The sequence below is a fragment of the Vitis riparia genome, chromosome 18 (genome assembly GCF_004353265.1).
Source record: "Vitis riparia cultivar Riparia Gloire de Montpellier isolate 1030 chromosome 18, EGFV_Vit.rip_1.0, whole genome shotgun sequence".
NCBI classification, from domain to species: domain Eukaryota; kingdom Viridiplantae; phylum Streptophyta; class Magnoliopsida; order Vitales; family Vitaceae; genus Vitis; species Vitis riparia.
The window spans coordinates 6,733,332-6,751,582 of NC_048448.1; the positions used below are offsets into that span (position 1 = coordinate 6,733,332).

General features: G+C 35.7%; 1 protein-coding gene and 1 non-coding gene across 2 annotated transcripts; one reads left to right on the top strand and one right to left on the bottom strand.

Moving 5' to 3' along the window:
- Positions 1-1,194: 1,194 nt before the first annotated feature.
- Positions 1,195-8,238, bottom strand: LOC117906976 (xylulose kinase 2). The gene is made up of 11 exons (XM_034820274.1): positions 8,010-8,238; positions 7,055-7,709; positions 6,541-6,629; positions 5,776-5,840; positions 5,295-5,350; positions 3,083-3,203; positions 2,912-2,986; positions 2,758-2,811; positions 2,108-2,202; positions 1,853-2,027; positions 1,195-1,753 (listed from the first exon to the last, which is right to left on the bottom strand). The coding sequence occupies exons 1-11, from the start codon at positions 8,066-8,068 to the stop codon at positions 1,521-1,523; spliced, it is 1,677 nt and encodes a 558-aa protein (XP_034676165.1). The 5' UTR covers positions 8,069-8,238; the 3' UTR covers positions 1,195-1,520.
- A 743-nt stretch (positions 8,239-8,981) lies between these two features.
- On the top strand, positions 8,982-9,054 carry TRNAR-UCU. Its single transcript has one exon. It is a non-coding gene; the product is annotated as a tRNA-Arg (tRNA).
- The last annotated feature ends 9,197 nt before the right edge of the window (positions 9,055-18,251 follow it).

Consider the following 18,251-nt stretch of genomic DNA (forward strand, 5'->3'; position numbering starts at 1 on the left):
GATAAAAATAAAAAATAACAAACAAAAAAGGAAAAAGAAAAAAGAAATGAAGGGTCTTGGCTTGTGCTAAACAGGTGTGTATTTTGCTTTCCGCTTCAACAAACAGAGGCACCCATGATGCTGGTTCCAGGGCTCAATTTTACCGTCTGAAGCCCTTAATTCCCATTTTGTGATGTGATTTACAATCGACCATGCACGTGAATCAGCAAAGAAAGGCAAAGGGTGGTTGAAGACAACCGATTCGAATTTGAAACCTCGTTTAAACATACCTACTGATCCAAACACGTTATACCTAAAATACACCTTTACTCTTCTACCTCTTCTCCACCCTTCTTTTTCCCATAAAAAAATCCGACCTTGTAGATGAAATAGGAATAGACAATATTTTGAATGCAAATAGTGAAAAAGAGAGGTTTGAATATAAAAAACTTAACAAATAAAAAAAAATTATATATGTTCAAGGTTCAATGCAATCCCAAATTATAATGTTAAATGTTTGAAATTATAGTTTCGAATATTATGCCATGAATAGTGTTTGGACCAATCCTCCTTCAATATAAAATTTGAAAATTCAAAAATAAAATATAAAAAAAAAAAAAAGTTTCAGAAACTACGTTTATAATACTGATATCCTTCATTAAACAGGGAAAATTTTTTTTTGACACTATGCATGTTTGGGGTTTATTTGGCTTTGTAAAAGTTATTTGTTTGAGACACAACAAAATCATTATGCCTTATAATATCCCACATTGAATACCCAAAAAAAAAAAATTCTAACACTATACATATAGACTTCTCATCTTATGATATCCTACATTGAACATAGAAAAAGAATTTCTAACATTATATGTGTGCAGTAATTTAAAATCATGAAGGTAATTTTGATTCAAAAGAAGCAATATTTATATGGTCCTTACAATACTTCTTTCTTTTCAAAATGAAGAGAATGATTTGCTTTTTCATTAACACAGTTTTTCACCAAGTTTGTCGTAGAATTTGGTTGTACCAAAGAGGAAAAAGGGAATGGGGTGTATATAAATGTGTAAAACAATCTTTTCAGTATAAGGTAATTGTGTCACAAAAGTTTAAAACTTAGACCGACAGATTTAAATCTTTCCTTCAAAGTTTTCCCCTTCAAACTTTCATAAAGAATCAATGTAGCCATAGTAGCTTCAAGAAACCCAATTAATTAAGTGGAATCCACAGTTTGGAAAGATAATTATTGATTCACAATCTAGTGCTTCGTCCAACAATTTATCTTGTTTGCACCTGGTAGCAACCTTCATGGAAAACAACAAACAAAAAGCAATATGAACAAGCAAATGATTCCCATCTCTCCCAATTATTGTATGCAAATATAGCTTCATTGTCGTTCTATAAGCAATAGGAGAATCAACACCAAAATGGATGGTATATTTAAATTTATTGGCTAACTAATAAAGGGGTCCATGGACATGGACTACAGCTACCATCTCCTTTTCTAAGTCTTGAACCTTTAGACACGGCACTTACTATGATGTTTAGGCCCGACCCAACTTTTGGACAAGGTGCTTCTCAATTTCCATTCTCTTCTTCATCAACAAGCCATACTTGGAGACCAGTGGTTTGTCTCCAGCAGTGACCGCAAGCTTGCAGCTGAGAGATGCCTTTTCCAACTTGTCCTTGTACAAGCACGAGGTAGGCACGAACTTGCCCCTTGTGTTGCACAGCCAACCATGAGCAGCCCGCAAAGCAGCACCAAGGGAAGCGGAATCTATCAAGAAAAACATATATTATTTGTGTAATATTATAAACAAGGGATTACACATAAGGAAATGGGAAAGGAAATGCCATTATGTAATCCTTTACTCACCGGGTCTTTGGACTGTATACACATCACAGCCAAAAATGGAAGCTATTGACTTGAGAATGCTATGATTTGCTGATGCTCCACCAGTTGCTATAATCCGTTTTGGAGGAGAAGGCATTCCAAATCTTTCTGCATGACCTCGCATGGAGAGAAATTGGCCCTCAATCACTGCCCGGACCTGCACTTGATTAGAAATGAGTACTCGTCCGGTGTCATATCAACCTCAGGGAAATGGATTACAGACAAAAGAGAACTAACCTCAGAAGATGGATCAAATTCCTCCACTTCACATTCATTTATCCCATCCAAATTCTCACCTGTGAAGCCTTGAAGAACATAACGATGGAAACCAACTGCAATGCACAAACAACTTTCAAGTTCAATCATTCAATTGTTCTTCTGATGATAAATGAAAAGTGATATGCAGTCATTGATATCTGCATAATTAAGCCTCATCTCAACCATGTTAGTATACAAGATAAGAAAATGGATGGCCCTGACATCCATGGCTGCCACCGCTTGGACACATCAAGCATTTGGAACCTAAGCATTTGAATTCTCCATTGGTCCATTTGGCAATTTCTGGGGATTGAATGGACCTTCAAACCTTAGACATGTTGCATACCTTGGTATGGGTAGTTTACAGGAAAATCTTGAATGTAGATGCCCAATCCAAGAACTACTCACAAGAGATGACAGCGCACACAATTTGTTCTTAAATGATCCATAAGAAGTTTTTGACAGACCAACAGAATGGTGATTTTAGGAATTATCGTGGTGAGTTCATTTGAGGACACCAAAGGGGGGCCTGATTTATGTAATAGTATAGATATAGGCAAGAAAAATTTGGCAAATATGTTGCCAGACCACCATTTCAAAATAATTCAAAACAAAACCAAAAAACCAACCTGGGAGAGGAGGAAGGATTTCATGATCCTTGTAGTAGAAACCGATCTTTCCACCTGTCACATAACTGAATAAGAAACTAGAAAACAGCTATAGCTATGCATCTAAGTTTGGTTTTTTTTTTTTTTTCTCTTTCCATAAAGGAACATCACAAACCATTTAGGGGCGGTGTTTTCTCCAGAAATTCATTAAAAACTTCCCAAGATTCCTTTGCACACCGGTTACGCACATCTGATATAAAGGTTGAAATTATACTGTCAAAATAGGAACTACTAAATATTTACTTTATCAAAGTACACCGAATCATTTATCAGACATGAGCAGTACCTTCACGAGTCAGAGACCCATTCTTATAGCACAACATTACCATATAGCCTTCTGTATCAACAGGGTTAGGAAAAACATGTCCTTCTAAGCTAGGCTGAGGGTTGCTAGTTATCCCAAATACCTAAGCAATCAGCAAAAGAATGATACAAGTAAAATAATCTGTAAACATCTGGATAGAGATATAAATCACTTCTTTAAGAGGGAACAATGATTGAATTTCTGATTATGGTGCTTGTAAGATGCAATATCAAATTTAAAAATAGCAAATAAGAGATACTTTAGTTGGATGCCCCAAATAGGTCTATTCAACGAACACTAATGACTGCTCAAGCTCCATTTGTTAGGTAGCGCATTTGACCTTGTTCACCAGCTTCAACAAGCCAAAATCATGTTCAGGCTGCCTAACAAATCAAGCTTGAGCTACAGTATTGGAAAATGCATTACAATAAAGTGATGCTTACAAGACTTTCAAATGCCTAGGCAACTGTACACACAATATAATCCTCCTCTATGTCTATAAGTGGTCTTGAGATTCACTCCAAGAGCACTAAACACTTAGGCAGGCATTCCATTAACCAGTGGGCCTAGAACATACAGAGATATTGGACTTGAACCCAATGTCCCAAAATGGACTAATTGGTTAGCAAACTCTAGAGCCAAACTGAAGATGCTCGACTTATCTTTCACCCTCTCAGATTAAAGCCTGTCCTTCTAATCTCATTTAGCATCATGAATGACTTGAGGTAGGCATCTTGAAGCTTTAGTAACATAGTCCATTTGAGAAATTTTCCCAAGAAAACACAAGAAGCAACTTATGTACTATAAAGCCGGCAATGCATGGGGAAGAATTAAGTGAGTTTTAGGACTATTTGCCCTTGCTAATACAGGATCACGTGTAGGATTTGAAAATGATGATGCGCACTTTGTGGTGTAATCAAAAAGCCATTATAATAGGAACCCATATCCTAGACAGATAACAGGATGTCAAACTAGTAATCTTGGACCATCCATAACCTAAGCTACAGCTTTCTACAATGGGCTGTATATGCTAAACATTTCCAGACATGTCAATTAAGAGGGAACTCATCTTTTTAAATGATAATGACTAACAATCTCCAAAATCTCAGATGACCCTGTGGTACCATACATGATATTGAACAACAAAACAACATAAAATAGGCTGGCATCAGGAACTATAAATCTTGAACTTAAAAAAGTAACTTAGCTGTTTGCATCCCTGATTTGGCTGATGAGAAATGGCTGAGCCTATTTTTAAAATGTGCAGAAGATGGGTTGTGGATATTTGGTGTTCCTTACTTTATTTTGTCCACTGTCAGAAAGGAAAGAAATAAGGAGTTGAACCACTGAACCTGGCTGACTCAGTCCTAAATTGGACTCTTAAATGCCAATCCTGACCCAAGCAAGTTGTAGGCCACAGAATTGATCATTTCATGTTAAAAGGATGATAGTTTTAGTGGATTTAAAAAGCATATAGAAGATAATTTTATAATCAGATCTCCCAGAAGGTCCATATATAGACACAGAGATCAACCAATGCTAAGGAAAAGTCACCAAGGCTGGGCAATAAACATGTACAACTAGTACATTCCAAAAGAACTGTATTTTTTTTTTTTTTTTTTTTTTATAATTCATTCGAGTCTTCTATCTTTGATCTGAAGAAAGTAACCAAAAAGAAAAAAAAAATAGAAGTTGCTAACTTGATATCGAATTATGATAAGAAAGAATTCATTGCAATCAATAGACTAATAGTAAATAATAAATAATAGAACGATTCTAACTATAACCATATTTCTAATCCCAGTACACTATTTAATTTAAATGTCTTGTATGATACTGTTGCACTAAACTAACATTTACATTTAGGTTTTCCCTCAATTATTAGTTTAATTTGAGTATGAAATTGGAGTTTCATTGAGGTGAAATCCACTTCTATTCTTTCTCTTACTCGTCCATTACAAAATTCTAAAAAAGAGAAAGAAAAAAAGGAGGGCCCAAGGAATTAGTCACAAATATTTCTCCCAAACTCTCCATCCCTTCTCATGTCAATCAAAAAAGGGAATGTCAACACATCCGGGTATATATGATTAATCTTTATCAATAGACTTGCTAAGACCAAAATCATATGGTACTAAAACCAATGCTGAGGAAGATTTACAAAGGCTGAACAATAAAAAATTTTTACTTAACTTACAGTGTCACTGGTGCCAAGACTAATTGCCAGATCCCCTGGAGTATTGAGGGTCAAACCTGAGAATTCAAAAGTCAAAACTAATTAATTATCTGAGATAATACAAGGCTAGAAATATGATTATTATGGTGGTTCTTCATGCTGAGAGTAAAACTTCAAGAGGGAAAAAAAATAAATAAATTAGAAGCTCCATCATATTTACAAAGGGTTAAATGGCCTGTTGGGCTGAAACTGGAGAGAAAATCCAGTAACATTGAGAAAATACTTTATTACTAAGCTATGAAATGAAGGTGATTTATGAATGATGTAAGATAGAGGACTGATATACATTATAATGTGAGAACACGACAAGATGGAACTATGGAAAACTACATAAATTGCATTAAACAATCATAAAAACACAGGCAAAGAAGTGAAACACAGATACTAATGAATGTGCTAGGGAGAGAATATATTTTGGTTAGAGATGAAGACAATCATGCACCTGCTAGGCTATTAGGGTTGTCTCCAGACCACTGAACAATCAAACAATTCTTGTTAAAGTGGAACCTGAAAGAAGTTTAATGCAGCCTTTACCTGTCAGTCTCAGTATACCAGGATAGCAAGACATACGATGTGTACATGCAGATAATAATTGATTGTTAGAAAAACATCATTATCAACACTCATTTCAAAATAAAAGTAGTGTATATATAACAAAGTTCTGAATAATAGCTGTTGCCTTTGAATTTCATATGATATCATTAACTTTTCTTCGTATTGACTTTCAATATCATCGACTGTATTCTTTATCAAGGGCTGCACGTTTACACACACTACCATCTTCCGATACCATAAGTGGTGGTGTAATGGTTTCCAATGTTCAGTAAGTGACTGAAATTGCCTTTGTTAAGATCTTACTTCATTTCTTATTAAGAAAGACAATCATTTTTCTAGTTGAAAGGCTTGGGCACTAATTCTTTTCCCTTCGTTCACTGGCTTGCATATACTTTAACGTACATGAAAGAATTAACATATGATGTTGGATCTAAGAATAAATTCACAGGATAATAAAATTCCTAACCCATATTTCAATCATGGAAGCTCAAATATATATATATAGGTTGATTAAGACAAACATAACTCACTTTAAAAATTGATAAGAAAGCTTATCCAATTGAATGAGATATAGTTGCAAACTTTTACTTAGTAGGAGTAATAATGATAATAATAAAAGGAATTGTTGTTTTACAATCAGTATGCTACTCACCTCTCCACAAAATAGGGGGCAATAAAACCTGCAACAGCATGGGCAGGAGCTAACTTTCCAAGTTTTTCCTCCAGACTTGGTGCAGTGGCCTATAATAAACATAAAAGCTCTCAATTGAAAAAAAAACTATAAAGCAATTGAACAAAAAACTGTAAAGCACTTTAACAAAAAATTGTAAAGCAAAGTTTCAGATAAGTCTACCGGTGCTTTTGGAAGCAACTGTCACAGATGATAAAATTCAAAACAGTCACATTTAGTTTATTTGGATCAATCTCATGGACCCACAGATCAAGCCTATGTACCTTGGAAGGTATGTTAAACAGAACAATAATTCACTTTGATGAGATTGATCATAAAATAATAAATCATTATGCATATAAGACTTCGGAATGTATGTAAGACACTCTAATTGAACATGGATGACGACTATATGTAAAACAATCTAACTGGACATGAATAATGAGCATGGTCCATAAATAATACACCATTATATTTCAAAGAGTGAGAAACAGACCTCTAAAGCTATTTTAGACCAGGCCCTTTGCTTGATATCCATCAAGTTCATCCCCGCGCCATCTGTCTCATCAATACAAGCGTAAGACCCAATTAGAAGGGATGCCATGAAGGAGCTAACGAGAGAGATCCTCTCTGTTTGATTATAAATTTCCGGCAGTTTCAAGAATATCTTCCGAATTTGCGGTCCTGTGTATCTTTCATGGGCACGTGAACCAGTGAGTCGAGACAATTCCAACGCTCCTCCAACAGCTTTCTCTATCTCTCTGCATTGTTCTGTGGTGCTGCTGTCCATCCATATTGGTGACTCCTTCGTTGAAAAGGCATCACCAAGCTGATCCACAAGTGGTTTACTGGGATCCAGTGATGAAAGTATTGCAGAACTTCCGCTCTTCCAGTAAACACTGCCATGCTGCTGTCCACTACCAGAAATCGCAGCAATTTTTCCAAAATCCAGTTTTGATTTTGAGAGTTTCTGAAGTACAAGCTCAAGAGCTTCCACCCACATCAAAGTGGGTGAAACAATTCTACCATTCTCAGAAGCGTCTCTATAGACGCCATCTCTGGTTCTGTAATGGGGCAATTGGGAATCAAAATGAACTATTTCTGAAGTAACAAGGTTGAGATTGGAATCTAACACCGTAGCCTTCAGGGACCTAAACAATCAAAATCTTACAAAATTCAGTTTCCCTTTCTAATTTAGGTGATTGATTATCAACGAAAAAAAAAACAGAAAAAATTAACAAGTAGATTTGAAAAAACGAAAACCAATTCATGGAAATTATTGAATCCGAGCAATGAAAAATCTAATATTCAGAACGTGAATTTTCTTCATTTTCTTTTCTCAGCAACCAAACAGAGCACGATGAAATTTCATAAAATGACTAGATCCCAGAATACAAAATCAAACCAAACCCTGAAAATAATGATGTGGGTACTCCGATTGAGACACTTACTGGGTAGAACTATCGAATCCAAGGAAAAGGGAGTCATGGGGTAGGGAGTAATCCTCCATCGAAGCTGAACTGGAGCACAATAGAGACAATCCAAGAACTCTGGAACTAATCACTCTGTGATTCTCTGTTTATCAGATTATTCGAAATTGACTTGTGAAAAAGGAAAAATCTAAAGAATGTAGATGGCCTGCTACGGATAAGAAGGAGAAAGATTAGGATCATCCTAAACATTTTGAACGTCTTATCCAAATAACAAAAATGGATTATTTTTTCTTTCCACGTCGAAATCCAAAAGATTATAAAGTAAATAAAATAAACTTCCTTTCAAATTTCATAACAATTCCCAGCCCTTTCTAAATTTTATTTTTTTATATTCCATCACATTTTGATTTTTAAAATTTTTTACCATATTTTCATTTTAAAATAATATAATCAAATATCATACTATACTTATGACTAATCCAAAATATTGATAGTATAATTATGTAAATTATATTGGATTTTCCTTTTATATTTATGATGGTGATATTGATATGGCCATGGTCCCATAATTGCATTATCTTCCATCACTCTCTCGGGTTTGAATTTTTGTAGAAAACATTTTTGACCCTTTTTGTGTGAGGGGTGGTATTCTTGATGCCACAGAAGAGAAAATCCCTGTACTTGGTCGTTGATCGCAATTTGCCTTTGCCTTTAATACTTTAACAGAAGTGACGGTAAGCAAATTTGTCAGCATATGATGGTATTATTTTGTTTTGGCAACATGTCCAAGGTTAAGATTGAGGGGCCACTCACTTCAAAAATGGGTGATATTATTATTTTTCGTGGGAATTTCAAATTAGGCGTCAGCCTTCCGCACAATAGTCTATTAAGGACTTGAGGAGTGCTGGATGAAGGTGCGGTTAATTTATGAATCCTATGACCACGGTTCGACTGTGTTACAAACAAGTAAAAGATGCAGCTAAACAACAAGCGCCCGTGGCCTAATGGACAAGGCGTCTGACTTCTAATCAGGCGATTGTGGGTTCGAGTCCCACCGGGCGTGTGTGCTTGATTGATGCCAGGCTGTTCTGGCAAGCTACAAATACAAGCCTTGAACCTTTTTTCATGGGCCAAGGATCTCTGAAAGAGATCAAAACACAAAGCAACAGATAAATACATGATCAAGGTATCTGTTTGGTACCTGGCCGAAACCTATCTAAGAGGTCTAAAAGATATTTCGGTTGAACTACTCGTGCCACTCGGCCCACTCTAATATAAATTTAATAGTTAAAAATTGATTTTGATTGATTCAAATGCAATATGGGGAGCCCAATAAAAAACAACGATTTAAAATTGACCGATTCAGAAACAAGGGGGCCGTGGGCCCAACTTTCTCATGGGGTGACATTAGGTGGTTGGACTTGGACCGGGCCTCCTCTGCCCAATTGTTTGGGCTATATTTTGGAAGGGTTCTATTCCGGCAAACGATTAGAATAACGGACGGGGGTTTGATTCTGTCTTCTGGGCCAATGCACCCTCCCTTGCTTAATTTTTTTCATTTTCCCTTTCTTTTTTGTAATTATCGTTTCAAAAATCTTGGAAAGAAATAGACGTCTTGTCTTTTTTTTTTCTCTCTCTTTAATTATTCTTTCAAAATCTTGAAAAGCAACATACATCTTGGTATAGTGTAGCTTTCTATGTAGACTAGATTATATGGTGTTTTCTCATCCTTGTTTTTTCAGTGAAAGTTCTTTTTTTTCTTAAAAAAAAAAAAATATTATTATGAAAAATAAGAAAAAGAAAGTAAACATAGGGAAACACATAAAAATAAAATTATTATTTTTCATTTTTTATTAAATTTTTCTAATTTCTTTCCCTCGTACTTATCCATCAAAAAATTTCCGAAAAGATTGAATTTTTCTTTTACTCCTTTTGAGTGTATGAGAAGTGCGACCCCTTTATGTGGTCCGTGACTGTTCAAAACTTAAATGCTTTTCCTTTTTCTTTATCATGCTTTACTATATGTCTCTTTTTGTTAAGCTTTTCTAAATTTATTTTGGCCACTTGACAAATTGATTGTTCCTGAAAACTTTATACCCAAGTTTCCTAATGATATCTAAGAGAAGGTCCAGGACTCAAAAACCATGGTGACAAAATTGTCCGAACTTCTATGGTGACAAAAAGTTAGGAATCATAACAACTTTTGTCTAGATCGTTATGGAGCACTAAAAAATTGAGACGCAGAATCTAGTTCTAAACATTTTTAAAATATTTCCACCATGATAAATTAATGCATAGAACTTTTTGTTTTAAACTTCATGTACTAAATTTAATCCCCAGTTTGGAATGTTTTTCCCCCATGTGGATGTGACATGATGATTTTATAAGATTGTATGTGATGTGCTTTTTATAAAGTGGATGTGGCTACACGAATTAACGTCAAACAACAAGCGAACGCACGTCAACACCACATAAAATGGATCCGGAATGATAGGTTTAGATTAATTAACGGTGACCTTTGAATTATTAGGGCTGGTGGAAAAGTTGTAAACGGATCGGATCTTCTCCCAAAAAGAGTAAATGAACCCAGATGCGGAATTGCACCATTCATTTCTCTTGTATTTGGAAGGAGGAGCCAATTTGGCTGAATGGCTTGAATGAGAGATTCCCATGTCACCAGAGATTAGGTAGGAATATTTGTGCTTCTGCCATGTCCACCACACACCGGAAGGACATGGTATATATTATATTGTTGGATCTACCATTCCATGAACAAAATACATGTGACTATAAGGTACGTATATGATATTATATGTTATAAGAAGAATGAAGTTAAAAACAAGATTTTCAAATGTCATGCATGATGTTGATAGTACTGTTTCAGAAAAGTAAAAAAAGAAAAAGCAAAAGATGAATTCTATTTTTCCTCCATAGGTTGACATTGATTGATAGCTTCGCATACATGAAAGATGAAGAAGATTATAGTATTGTTTCATGATTGTTGGTGTAATCAACACTAAGTCACCACTTTCCATCCTTTTTCGAAACTACCATCACGTTCCTTTTTTGAAACTACCATCACGTTCGTCAACCAATTCGGATATTTGATTTCTCTTATAAATTTGATTGTCAATAATTTGTCAATTTATGCCTAAATGATTTTTTGTTTGTCCAAATGAAAAAGTCGGATCTTTTGCCAAACAAGCCATGAGGTGAGTGAGACGTTAAATTTGTGGGAAGTCACAAACAGATGAATTCTCGACATGTCCGAGTGAGTCCAGGCGAAAATGTCGTTATTAAACTTAAGCATACTCTCTAATAGTTCAAGTTCTTCATGCGTAAGCAAGGAACTAGTATAGGTGATTTGATCTATGTCATGTGAGAGGCACAATGGTTGAAGCGGGTCATCTATAGATGGATATTTCTCCACTGGGCTCAATGATTGTTATTGCACCCTTGCGTTTGATGATTCCAAACGTGTTTCCTCACCGACTGGATGTCCGGACTCTAGCGTCACTTGATAGCATTGGCACGTGCCTAACTGACTACCAAGGCGATCGACTTATCCCTTTTTTATGAGGTAGCTCACCATCTAATGGTACGTAAAAGGAATGACTTTCATTTTGTGAAATCTTGCACGTCCCATAATGGCATTGTATGGGAACAAATCGTCGACCACCGAGAACCATACATTTAGGGTGACTGGGTCAGCTTGGACGAGCAGCACAACATCGCCTAGTGAAATCGTTGTAGCTCCGTTGAAATCGGACAACAAACGTCTTGGGTTTTATAAGGCGAATGGTAAGTAGCTCATTTGCTTGTAGACTAACATTTGTAAGAGGTCAATTAAGCTACTCAAGTCAACTACAATTCTCTTTACGTCAAATTTGTCTACCCCTAGTGTTAGGACTAGGGTGTCTTCATACGATTGCAACACTCGATTAATATCTACCGGAGGGAAGGTAACTGTGTCGTTGATGGGGCGCACACTTCCTTTTGAAAAGGTGCGCTGAACGGAGTTAATTCGTTCTTTTACAAAGATCGTGTAGAACAACTTTCACCTTTGTCACTTAGAGTTGTGTCTATCGTCTATGGGGCCTCCATGTATGTAGTTGATGATAGCTCTGGGAACTGCCGGAGATGCAGGGGTTTGGACGACTATCTCTTACGTCGTCTCTCTTTGTCCGCTAGTTGTGCAGACATACTACTTTAAGTGTTCGACCTTGATAAGTTTCTCCACCAAGTAATGTAGACTCTTGCATTGCTCAGTGGTATGGTAGTGATCCTTATGATAGGAGCACCTTCTGTTCCGATTTTGCCTAACCGGATCTATCTTGATGGGTTCCGTCCATCTGAAGTCTAACAGATCGCGGATGAGCAGGAGGAGTCTCTTGTAGGAGATACTAAGGAGGGTGAGTCTCACTTGCTATTGCTATTAGCTAGCTCGCCTCTTGCTAGCTTGCTTCTATTAGTTCGAGGGCTTAGAATTCCCCATCTCATTATTCTTGGTTGGACAATTAGTGACCAAGACCTATTGAGAAACTGCTCAGACATCATCTTTAAGCATAGAATATTTGTCCGCCGGTCTAAATAGGTCATCCATCCTTGCAGGCGGCTTCTTTGCGAAAGACTCAAAGAATGGTGTGTCTGGGTTGAAGCTTCGCTTGAAAATCTGTAGGATGGCATCCATACTACAAGCTTGCACTTTGAACGTTATTTGCCTGAACCGCTTCATGAAGTCTCTGAGCAACTCATTCTCTTGCAGTTTGATGTTCTGCAAGGATCTTATGTTTTGTTTTTGGCGAGCAGAACATAGGTAATGGCTCACAAAGACTTCCAAGATATCTTGGAGAGTGTTCACGAAATTCTGCAAGAAACGATGGAACCAAGAGAGCTTGACCGTGTAGGCTGCCCGAAAAGACCTTGCACATCAGTGCATCATTCCCTATGTCAAGGGTCATTAGCTACCTAAAGTGTATAATGTGATTGAACGGGTCACTTGTTCCGTCCTACATCATGAATTTTAGCACTACGAACCCCATGAGTGGTTCATAGTTAATAATATGAGGGTCGAACAACGTGGAGAGCATGTCATCCAACCGTCGGCTGATAAAGTCGGGCGGAACTTGCGTCGACGATGCTTCAGTCTGCTGCCTTTGTAGCCGCAGAGTGGGGGACCTAAACGGTCCCTCAGAGTCTCTAACATTCGTGATTGCCCTTCCACGCCTAGTGTTTGAGGTTTCAGTCGAGCTCGCATTGCATCAAATAAATGCGACCTTCTGTCGCACCTCCTTTTCCTTGATACCCAGATAGAGTTGGTGACTTCATTCGACTGCATTTGGCGATCCGACAAAGATTCCTCCCAGGATTAGCTTGAATAACTACCATATGAGAACTTTGTGCCCTTGAGGTAAGATGCTTCAATAGTTCATCTCAAGGTTGTTTGTTGGCTCTGAGTGTGACAACTTTGAGAGGGACCCGTTGCTGACATTTGAGCCCGCAACTCTTCATTCTTTTCTCTTAGTCGTTTCATTTGGTGGAGCAAAGTTTGCATCTGCCGATCATTTTCTCGTTGACGTCTCTCCATTCTTTCACGCCATACAAAATAATCTTCGCCACCTATAGCTGATGATTGGCTTCTGGAGGGTGTTGACATCTTTAGATCTTTCTCACAGATGGTGCCAATGTTGGTGTAGTGTCGATCGAATTTGGGTCCGTCTAACTTTATTGGAGTCAGACGAACATCTTCCCTACACAGAAGGATGTCCAGACAGGTAGTCTGAGCATGCCCCTTCGAAGCTTTAGTCATAAATCAATGAGGATAAGTCCAACTATTTTGGAATGGTTCTGTATGTACCCACCTTTCCGTATATCCTGGACATCCTTGTATATAGGGAAGAAGTTCGTTTGAGTGAAGTTAGACGGACTCAAATCCGATTGGTACTACACCAACAATGATGGATTTCAGAAACACCATAAGGCTTGGCTTCTTTATGTGTGGATTAGATTGGAACCTAATGAAACATGCGCATCAAGTAGATGTGAAATAATGCAAACAATAATCCAGGAATCAGACAAGTAGGTACAAGCATGGACCCGGTTAAAAAGAAAAAGCTTGAAGAAGAAAATAAACGACTTGTCTCATATATGGACCTTGGTTTGGACGGTGGTGGGGTGGGGACTCCAGGGAAGCTCGTGACCTCAAAATGTTGCGTTCACAACCAAACGGTCCAAACTGTGGGGGGACCTGGACCCCGTGCTTTGTTTCTTTCTTGCTCTACGGAGCCATAAAAACGTATATTATAAAACTATTATTGATGAGGTACTATCAACTTTCTCCATTTCATTTTCAGTGAAATTGACCCGTGCCTGATTCGACCGACGGAAACATGGCTTCAGCCCCTCATTTATGGCGCTCTGTCATCTGTCTGCCCACCACCACCCATTATCTTGTCCTCTCATAGATCCATTCATTGCACTGTTTTACAGCGCATGAGGCTGCTTCTCTCTTCTCTCCTTCCAATTAATCTTAGGTGTGAACCCAACAACAGGCTACAGCTAACAATTGTTCTTGACTTAGAGCTACGCTTAAATGTCTACCATCTCTATTCAGTGATCAGGAGGAATGTCTGTACTCTTTGTCAAGGTTAAAGATTTGATGTAACAGCCCTTACTGAAATTAATGAGTTGATGGAATTAAGTTGGAACACACAGTAAGTTGACGACCATGAACTGGTGATGAAAGAGAGGAGGTGGTGGTGAATGGGTTGACGAACTTGATGTGCTTGCTGCTGTTGTGCAAAGAGGGATAAGGCTAGGTAATGGGGTTTGTGCTGCTTGCAGTGCGGTATGGTGCTAGGCTATAGGCCTCCTATGGATGGTATTAATTATTATTATTTTTTTTTTTTGTCAATTTCAGCAACGTTTGAATCATTTCCTTTTTCCGGTCTTTTTAATGTTTCACTTGGTTAAATGGGTAAATTACAAAAAATAATTCTCCCAATCTTTATATTAATAAATAAAAAACATGTCATTAAGAACCAATAATAGCTGTCAGTAATTGACGGCTACGATGGCATTTTTAGAGCTTCAAATTAAGAGTAATTTGTCACAACTCAGTGAAGAAGACGGTTAACGAACCTAAATACAAATAGAATTAGGATTAAGAGTGGGTTTTTGATGTAAATTATTCTTTGAAACAATTTTTTCATTTTCTCTTAAAAAAAATTAGAATTTATTTTATAAATAGAATGATTTTTTAGAACACATTTAAATTCTTTTTTGTTTATTTTTGTGGAGAATACTAAAAACTAATTGAAAATAAAAAAAAATTACATTGAAAACTTTTGCATATTATATAGGTATAGTAGTGTATTTTTCAACATAATCTGTATGGTAGTAGAAATACCAGTATGTTGATATTTCAACGTTATCGTTCCATTGTTCGGTACGCATTTATATCTAGTCAAACTATTGGCGTCTTCTTCTTGGCGTCTTGGTCCTGGCCATATGCTCCGCATAATTAAAGTAAGGAAGACTTCGATTTGGTCAAGTAACTAGCGTGTAGGGACGTTGTTTGCTTGCGAGGGCGTCAAAAAGTCGGGGCACCTCTTGCTGGCGGTTGACACACCCCTTTCAAGAAACAGTTTTACATCAAAGTCATGGTTGAAGATGGGTTGCGGTTTTTGACACGGTGAGTTTCCAATGGTCCCAAAATTGTTCCAACCAATAATCTTTAAATCTGATAAAAACCCAGGGACTTGTACGGTGCACAACTCTCCTCCATACCCTGTTTGTGGCATATAATAATAAAGTACACGAATTAAGAGGGCACATATCCATAAATATTCTTAAAATTTAATACAAATTGCCCAGTTGCACACCTGAGTTATCAATTTTTGTACAATACCTTTTCTATTTTAAGACGTTAATGCACTGTCAATTGTATGTTGTCGTCAATAGAGGCGTGTCTTTGCTTGACTCAGGTTTTGTTGGTCGATAATAACTAGTGGAGAGGAGTACATCAAATTCAGGAGTAACGGCATTATGATTAAGAATCATGGAAGAGTCCGTATAACGACAGTCGAGCGGTGGCCGCAGTGCACTGGAGAGCCTTACTTGTGGTGATCATTTTGCGGGTATGGACAAAAGGAACCAACCCTACAAACATCATTTTCTTTAGACCTTAATTGAAAGCTACCATGATTTGGGATTTATTCCCTGGCTTTCTATTTCTTAAGAATAAAAATCAATTTTCTAACTTAAATGTCATTTGACAATGTAAAAAATAATAATTTATTTTTTGTTATTAAAAAAAATTATTCCATGATATCTATCCCATAATTGTGTGGTTATAAATTCAGCGGTTGTTCGTAATGCTTCTAGTAGAAATGTGGAGTTTTCTAGTCTCACATGATTAAATTCTTTCTTCCTTCTGTACATTCATATGCAGTTCTTCAATTCTTCACGGCCCTTGAATTCTCATCTTTCCAGCCTAGCGAAATGGATACAATTCTGAAGATAGGTATCGGAATATGGAAATGAGACAAAAAGTGTATCCCATTCCTGATATGTATAATATTATATGTTCTAGATAACAGGCTACGTGTATTTCCAGCAGTGGGAATCTCATATGGCTAGGGGTTAAACAAGGGACGCAGTTGGAGGATTGTCCTTCTGTTAACAAGATGGGAAGTTGTTGACAACTTTGAAGGATGGGTGAGGGCCCTTGAAGTCTTGAAGCCATCAGTATACCCGCATTTTTGGCATTTAACCCACCATACGCGCCGGGAAAGCTGAGTGTCATCTGATGTCCACCGGGATTTTCAAGGAGGCAATGAGTGAGAAATTTGTGCATCCAAATGGTGGTCCAAGACTCCACAAGGAAATAAATTAGAAGTGAAAAATTGTATCTTTCAAAGACTATTTTAATTTCCAAGACAAAATAAATGAAACGAGAAATCGTCCTTGAATAAAAAAAAATTTTAAAAATAAAAATAAAAGTAAACTTAAGTGAAAAATCATCTCTTATGGATATAGATATAAAATTAAACAATAAAAAATCATTTATTAAAAAGATGATTTTTACATAAAAAAATTTATTATTATTATTATTTTTTAAAATCGTTTCTTCAAAAGATAATTTTCACCACAAAAATAATAATAATTGGCACAAGACTTGTTCAAATTCCCTTTCTTGTTTGGTTATTAGGTCAAAAAAACTTGGATAAACACCAAAATTGTTGACCCATCTCTTGATTTCCACCACCAAAATTTTTTTAATTCCAAAGGAAAGAAAAAAAAAATAAATATTATTTATCTTATATTAAATTTAGTATATTATTTATAAATTAAATTTAATAAATTTAATTAATTAATTTTATAATATATATTTTTAATAATTGTATTATTGTATAAGTATGATAAGGAATGGAAAAATGGATTTTTAAAGTTTTTTTATTTTTTTAATAAACTAATAACAATTTTTTTAAACTCAATTTTCTTATAAAATTGATAGTAGTTTTTAAAAAAAAATCCAAAGTGAAAGAAAAAATATATATATAAATATTATTTATCTTATATTTAATTTAGTAAATAAAATTAATTAAATTTATAATATATATTTTTAATAATTGTATTATTGTATAAATAGAATAAAAAATATAAAAAAATAGATTTTTTAAAGGTTTTTTGTTTTTTTTTTATAGTGTGAATTTTTCACTTAAGTGTTTTTTTAAGTGAGTCTCATGTATATATATATTGTGTAAATCATCTTTTTAAGAGACAATTTCTTATTTGATTTTATTTTATTTTTTTATAAAAAAAATCGTCTCTTCAAGAGACGATTTCTCATTTCTTAATTTTTTTTTTTATTTTCTTCAATAAACAATTTTTCATATTTATATTTTTTAAAATTGTATAAATGATTTTTCATTTTCAATTTATTTCTCTTTTATTGGACAAAATTATGATTGATTTGAAATTATTTTTTCTATTATAATAATTTAAGAATTATTTTTTAAAACTGTTGTACTTGGTCAAAAATCCCAAGAATTTCAAAGTCTAATATGTTCTTCTATATCCGAAAGACTACAATAATATCCACTTCAATTATTTTGGGGCCATTTCTTATTCTCTGTAACACAGTTAGCCCATGTGTTCCTCTGACAGATGCATTAAGTGATGTTCATACAAATCAGAATTTTATTAGAAGAATCTTATTCTTTAATCGAATATGACAAAGAACTTTATGGAAGGAAG